The 6,945-nt window shown below is 43.4% G+C and overlaps 2 protein-coding genes across 5 annotated transcripts in view; both read left to right on the top strand.

Moving 5' to 3' along the window:
• The first annotated feature begins 149 nt into the window (after positions 1–149).
• RWDD2B (RWD domain containing 2B) lies at positions 150–3,690 on the top strand. Its single transcript, XM_075718779.1, has 5 exons — positions 150–219; positions 340–558; positions 651–718; positions 1,421–1,786; positions 2,494–3,690. Exons 2-5 carry the CDS (start codon positions 352–354, stop codon positions 2,729–2,731), a joined length of 879 nt encoding a protein of 292 aa, XP_075574894.1. The 5' UTR covers positions 150–219; positions 340–351; the 3' UTR covers positions 2,732–3,690.
• A 475-nt stretch (positions 3,691–4,165) lies between these two features.
• The window catches only part of LTN1 (listerin E3 ubiquitin protein ligase 1), a 31,608-nt gene continuing 28,828 nt past the window's right edge, over positions 4,166–6,945 (top strand). For all 4 annotated transcript variants that reach the window (XM_075711483.1, XM_075711479.1, XM_075711496.1 and 1 more), the window contains exons 1-3: positions 4,166–4,210; positions 5,755–5,958; positions 6,293–6,391. In XM_075711483.1, coding sequence (XP_075567598.1) covers positions 4,169–4,210; positions 5,755–5,958; positions 6,293–6,391 — 345 coding nt within the window. In that variant the 5' untranslated portion in view covers positions 4,166–4,168. The remainder of the gene's footprint in view (positions 4,211–5,754; positions 5,959–6,292; positions 6,392–6,945) is intronic.

Genomic DNA, 6,945 nt, shown 5'->3' with positions numbered 1-6,945 from the left:
TTGCCGGGCCGGGTCGGCGGGGGAGCGGAGCCTCCCCAGGTGTGCTAACGCCCGCCTCCGCGGCCGCCAAAGCGTCAGAGGCGGCTGCGCCCCAGGTGTTGCGGCCCTGTGAGACAGACATTGATTTGGTGACGCACCACCACGTCCTGTCCCACCGCGGATCGATGGAGACCTCACGGACTGCCGCGGAGTGCCTTCATCCGTCCAACTGCCCCACATGTATGAGCTAGTTTTGATGGGCTTGGTTGTAAGGATTAATGTGATGTACGCGGAGGTAGTTAACGAACTTACTCCCATATTCGAGCCCTGTTCTTCCTCCCTAATTTCTTCTCTGCTTAGGAAACAACAGAAATGACTAACCGAGAAGAAGCTGAGATACAAATTTCGGAATTAGATTTACTCGCTAGCATGTTTCCTTACGAGGAAGAGTTCATTGTGACTGACCAGCTGGCTGTAGCAGAACTGAAGCACTATGTTGAAAATGAGTCTGCAGAGATGCCCTCTTCAAAAGTTCAGTTTATACTGAATGTAAAGCCAGAGGTCTCTAATGCCTCTATGGTATTGTAAACACTTTTTTTTTTTTTTTACTTTTTATTTGTGGGATTTTACTTGGGCTTACTTGGGCTGAACATTTGCTCATTTGTTTTTAGGTGGAATTCTCTATGGCCTGTGCCTTACCATTTAAATATCCAACTGTTCTACCAGAAGTTACTGTGAGGTATGGCATTAAAAGTACAGCTAATAAAAACATTTAGAAGCTACGGTGTACTACATAAATACAGTCATAATAGAAAAAAACAGTCCTTTTTTGATAGTTTCCTGTCAAATTAAACCAGATGTCTTCGACAACAGTGTTGAAGAAAAACTGATCTCCAAGGTTATGATTTCTCTGGTGTCCTCAGCAAATAAGTGGGAATAATGGGAAAAGCGTGGAAGAGTGCCACCTTCTGTACAGAGGTGTTACATGCAGCTGCTGTTCATAGGTCTGATGCTCTAGGAGAGACACTTGTCCATTTGGACAAGGCTTAACACTAACTAAAGGAGCGAAAATTTAGTCAATTGTCTTATTCTTCCCTTGTCAAAATGCTGTTACTCCCAGGCTTCTGTTATTTTTTATTGGAACATTTCTGTTTAAAGAAGTAGCCTTGCATATTACGGGAAATTAGTTCAGCTGCCGTACTTTTCAAGTACCCTTTTCTTGATTTTGATTTACACATTGGTAGTACTGTAGGTGAACTCAAGAATTAGCACACCAATTAAATACTAATTAAGACCTTTTCATAGCTAATATGACTTAAGAATCAATAGCAAGTGCACACCATCTAAATATGGCCTGATTTTTTGGCAGCTTGAAGTAAAACTGTTTGAAAACCATGCTAAATTGTAAGCATATTACAACTGCATTTGTATTTTTCTTTAGGTCGTCATTATTAAGCCGCTCTCAGCAGATTCACCTGAACTCTGACCTAAAAACATATTTGATGCAAAACTGCAGTGGTGAGCCCTGCATGTTGAGTGCAAGGGAATGGGTTAAAGACCACGCAGCTGCTTACATTGACAAAGAGCTTTCGTCTTCCTCGGTGACAACATCAAATGCCATGCAGTCAGAAGACATCACATTCACTCGATTGTGGATCTATAGTCATCACATTTACAACAAGCAAAAAAGAAAGAATATTATTGACTGGGCCAAGGAGCTCGCTCTGTCAGGGTTTTGCATGCCAGGGAAACCAGGTGTTGTTTGTGTAGAAGGTCTACAAAGTAGTTGTGAAGAGTTCTGGTCAAGGTTAGTTTTTCTTTGTACTTAAATACCATTAGTAGTTAGAATATCACATTTCATGTGGTGTATGTGGCCAGAAGGTGGGAAATCCAACCACCTTCCAATCTATTAAAGTCTGCAAAGTATTTGTGTTTATCATAATGTATTTACAACTCTGAATATACACTGTACTGTTGGTTACAGCAATCAAAGCTACTAGTACTGCATGGTGCACACTTATTTCTGTTTTACCTTCCTCTCTATTTCAGTTCTATAGCGATGGACTGCGGTACCCCAGTCGTGTTAGATATGTACGCTGTTATATTGCTTTACATTTGTGTTTTATTGTGCTCCCAGAATTTATATTTCTGGGTGATGCAGACTAAATTAATGTTGCCATTTGATTATAACAGCTAAGGGAGTAGGAGAATATGAAAATTCTTAGCATAGGCAAGGCAGAAGTGAGCACGGAATTTGAAACCACGTCTTCACCAATTATTTTGTGAGGAATAAAATTAAGGTTTTTGAATCCTGGGGAGATACAAAAAACCAAGCTCCTGCTTATGGGAGTGTTTACATGTGAGTAGTATTTCTGTGACCAGCTAGGGAACCATTATCTCTGTCAACATATACATACGAATGGAATGTATTGACTTCTGTGATCATAGCTATTTCATAGTATTTTCTAAAACAGCCTTTATTTTATAGAGTCGTATTTCTCCAATTGCTTTCAGAGTAAGAAGATTAACGTGGAAAAGAATTCTCATTCGGCACAGAGAAGATGTTTCTCTGGAAGGTGGAGGACATGCTGAGATTCAGAAACAAAGAAAGTTCTCCACTTTGGAAGAAAAATGTTTTGATGCACATGGTGCCAGAGGAAATCATATGGATTTGGGGCAGCTGTATCGGTTTTTAGAAGAAAAAGGATGTGCTGACATTTTTCAAATGTACTTTGGGGTTGAAGGGCATTGAAGGGCTTGAAGATAATCACAGGTCCAAGTGGTGATTTTCGTAAGTTAATCCTCCTAACAGATTCCTTAACTGTTCTGCAACAGTTGATCAGAGAGGGAATTAATAATTTGTGGTTTATATGATGATTCCAGTTTTCAATGAAAACAAATATTTGGTGAAATCCTGAACAATGAAAATGACTAAATGAATGCCTTATTACACTTTCTGGTGTTAAGGACATTTATGGGGTACATACCTAATTACAGTGAAAGAAAACATGTTCGATAATCTACTGGGCAGTTATGGAATTATAGATGAATGAATAGATGGAGTTATGGTGAATGAATACATGAATAGGAAGAGACAAAAATGAAGCGTGGATATCTCGGGAGAGGAAATGTGATGTTTACGCTATTTGTTACTGTTTACATACACTACACCAAGACTTTGTTGTAACAATCTTTTCTTCTACTTTCTACCTGAAAGCATATTAAGCCACAAGATTAATGTTTTATTTAAAAAAAAAAAAAAGTTCACAAAAGCCTTCTTCATGCCAACAGGTTGAGCTAGGATGCCTACCCTAAGGCTTAAGAATTTTCCGTAGGTAAAAGCGTACATGCAAGCAGGGCAGAGGCTGTGGTGGCTCCACTGCTGTAGCTGCGGAGTCTGGTCTGTTTACTCGCGTAAAAGGAGAAGCTTCCAAGGATTGGGCTCCCTTATGGTACACTCCAAACCAGCAAAATGATCCTTACCGTGCTGAGTTCACAAGTTGCAGTCCGCTGATTTAAAGTGCATTATGCTGCATCTGGTTTTGAGTCTGGTTTCAACCACGTTGTATCAATGAATGCTAATTTGTTTCTTTCCTTATGGATTCTGTATCTAAATGACACAGAGGTCATAAAAAGCAGACGTTGGTTGCTTCTGGCGTTGATTAAAAATTTCTGTGTGGATGCCGTAACATTCCTAGCATTCGGGTCTCTGGTATGGGCTTGGTCACCTTTTCTAGTCGTGCTTCGCAGTGATTTCATTCGACGAGCGCAGGTTTGGCTCTGTATGAATCTTTGCCAAATCGTAAGTCCTCGTACAAGAACACGGGGGCTTTGCAAAGGACCCGCGATACGCTTGGAAGCCTCCCCACCTTCAAGACGTGTTGGCGGGTACAAAGTTTAGGGACGTTTCCACGAGATGCCGTCGCGCTATTTCACAACAACGCGCTGGCGACTATTGCACCCCTTCGCAGTTTCCCTGTCGGCGCCCGCTCCCCTGTTACCGGCGCCTTTCCGCGGGAGAGGGGCGGCGCCCCGGCCACCGGCGCTCCCCGCAGGCCCGCCGGCGGACCCACGCACCTCCGCGGGTTGATGCGGGCGCCGGGCCCCGCCCTCCGGAAGCGCCGCGCCCCCCCGCCCCGGCCGCGCAGCTCTTCGCTCCCGGCCGGTGCCCAGCGCCGCAGCCGCCATCATGGGGGGCAAGAACAAGCAGCGAACCAAGGGCAACGTGCGGGTGAGCGCGCCCCGCGGGGCGGAGGGCCGCCGCGCTCCGCTCCGCTCCGCCCCGCCCGTGGGCCCCGGCTACCGCGCGGCCTCCACCGGTGGCTCCGGGCGGCCTGGGCGGGGAGGGCGGCGGGGCACAGGCCTCGGGGCTGGGGCTTCTGGCAGCGGCGGGCAGATTAAAGCCGCCCTTCCCGCTGCCGTGCGAAGGGGGCTGCAGGCCGCCGGAGCCCGTCCCGCGCTGGGAGGCGGCGCTGCCTTCGGGCCCGCTCGCAGTGGCGGGGCCGGGGCCGGGCTTCCGGGGGGGGCTCTTGGCCTGGGTCCGGGCTTCAGGGGAGCGTGACGGCAGCTTCCTGTGGGCTTTGTACGCGTTTTCCGGAGAGGGGCAAGGGGGGGGGGGGTGTAAGTTCGGCCAGGTACCGGTGGGTACGCTTAGTGCGTTTTTCTGTGGCCACCTTGGAGCACACCTGTCGCGGTGTCTCCGTCTTGCCACCGGGCCTGAAGTGGTGTGACAGCCGTCGTAGGTGGCACTCGCTCAGGGTGGGAGAGTTGTGGGCGAAGCGTTGTGTTCAGGTTATGCAATTCCTACCGATCGTCTCCTTCTCACGTATTTAGAGAAGACTAGGGAACACAAAGAAGCGTGTCCCTATAGTTGAGGGTTCACATGCAGAAAAAATGACATTAATCTGTAGATATGGTAGTCGGGTAAAATGTGGCTTACATACCTCAAGACAATCAGAAAAGTATGATGAACTTCAACAAATTGTCATTACTTTAAAAAAAAAAAACACACAAACCACAAACCCAAACCTCACAGAACTGCAACTGTCATTAGGAAGTAAAAGGTATTTGGACTATAAGGTATCGCAGAGAACGGTAAAGCATCAGTCGGTTTTGGGACAGTCTTTTCAAAAGAGTGTGGCTGACATATAAACATGAGCCACTGATACGAGGAGCAAGGTGTTGACTTAACTGGGGCAAACCAGAAGAGATGCTGAACTCCAAAACACTCACTGTAATGCTAATGGGATAGTATTATGCTGTGTTACATATGTACCCTTTTGTTCCATTCCTCTAAATCCTTCTTGGCCCCTTTGTTGCTGGTAGCATCCTTTGTTTTCTGCGTGTTCTTATTTTTCCCAGTGATATGAAGAGCATTCCTTGGGAGCTGTATTGGTCCATATACAATAACATGAGAAGAACTAGTAAAAACAGAAGTAGTGAAGGAGGGTAAATGGTTTCTTAAGAAATTGTTCGCCTACAGAAGGACTTTTCTGTTATACTTTTTTGTATGTGTATAAAACCAATATGATTTTCCGTAAGTATTTGTGATTAAAATCACTATGAGAGAAGGGAGTGCTGATTCTAGAGAAGAATAATTTTCTAGGTCAAACTTCTATGTTTACAGCATAGGTGCCTTTTTTTGTGAGACTTTGTTTTAAATAGAAGGTTAATTATGCAGTATAAATAGGATCTTTATTTCAAATGCATGATGTGTGCAAAATAAAGTAAAATGACTGAAATAGATAACTGACTTCTGTCCCTGTTTTTTGTTAGCCTTCTAGCAGTGGCCGAGCTGCAGAGCTCCTCGCCAAAGAACGTGGAACAGTGCCTGGGTTTATTGGCTTTGGAACATCTCAGAGTGATCTAGGATATGTTCCTGCAGTTCAAGGAGCAGAGGAAATAGACAGCCTTGTGGATGCTGATTTTCGAATGGTGTTGCGAAAACTTTCTAAAAGGGATATCACAACAAAATTAAAAGTGGGTGTATCCTTTGTCCCCCATAAAATTTTTTTTATCAGAAAACAAAACATTTTTCTTAAGGATGGGAGAGGAATAGATCAAGGTAGATAATTCTAATGTCATATTGGTAAATTTGCTAGAACTGCAATCCAGAAGGTATCTTGGGGGACTTATAAAAAGGTCCATCACACAATGCTGATGGAGCATTCATAAAATTAACTCTATAGAAGCTCAATTGCAAGAAATGAATTGCTTTTTGAAAAAGAGAGTTGCAATGTCTGGTAGAAGCTGGTAAATTACAGAACACATCTGTCTGACTACTTAAATCATGCTCTTGATATCTTGATTTTAGGCTATGCAAGAGTTTGGGACAATGTGCAAGGAAAGAGAAGCGGAAGTTGTTAAAGGTGTTCTTCCTTACTGGCCAAGAATTTATTGTAAAATCTCACTGGTAAGAATTAAAAACTCTAAATTAAAAACTTTTCTGGATACTTCCTGTGAAAAGCTCTAAGGCAGTCTTTATTGGTATATCTAACTTTATTGGAATTACTGACTTGTTCTAGGAAAAACATGAAGTTGAAGGAAAGTTGCGTTCTTTATTGTGGAGGTGTTTCAGTATTGGCAGTGGGTGGAATCTTGAACTGTTGATGCCTAGGCTGTACTTGCTGGACGGAGATAGTTGTTTGTTAGACCTTTATGTTAAAAAGATGACAAGATATTTCTTCTCATGAAATGTTCTTTTATGTAGATTCCCAAATGGCTAAAGAGAATGTACTGTTCAGTTAACATAATTATTCATCTTTTTGATCTAGGACTAATATTTGACCAGACTTAATATTTAAAAAAAAAAACCAAACCATAAAAAAACCCACAAAAAAATCCCAAACATGAAAAGACCATGCATAACCACAATCCATAATTTTCCAATATATTTAATACATCTCCAAATTGTCTGGACTGGGTACTGTTGGAAACATGATATTGGACAAAATGAATCACTACTCG

This window comes from Pelecanus crispus, chromosome 1 (genome assembly GCF_030463565.1).
Source record: "Pelecanus crispus isolate bPelCri1 chromosome 1, bPelCri1.pri, whole genome shotgun sequence".
Classification (NCBI taxonomy): Eukaryota; Metazoa; Chordata; class Aves; order Pelecaniformes; family Pelecanidae; genus Pelecanus; species Pelecanus crispus.
The sequence above is the reverse complement of the archived record's forward strand: the minus strand, read 5'-3'. Positions and strand labels throughout refer to the sequence as shown.

Bases quoted from the DNA above. Each gene is read 5' to 3' on its own strand.
- RWDD2B (XM_075718779.1), top strand. From the start codon at position 352: ATGACTAACCGAGAAGAAGCTGAGATACAAATTTCGGAATTAGATTTA. The intron at 559-650 runs GTATTGTAAACA...ATTTGTTTTTAG, and splicing joins AGGTCTCTAATGCCTCTATG to GTGGAATTCTCTATGGCCTG. The intron at 1,787-2,493 runs GTTAGTTTTTCT...AATTGCTTTCAG, and splicing joins TGTGAAGAGTTCTGGTCAAG to AGTAAGAAGATTAACGTGGA.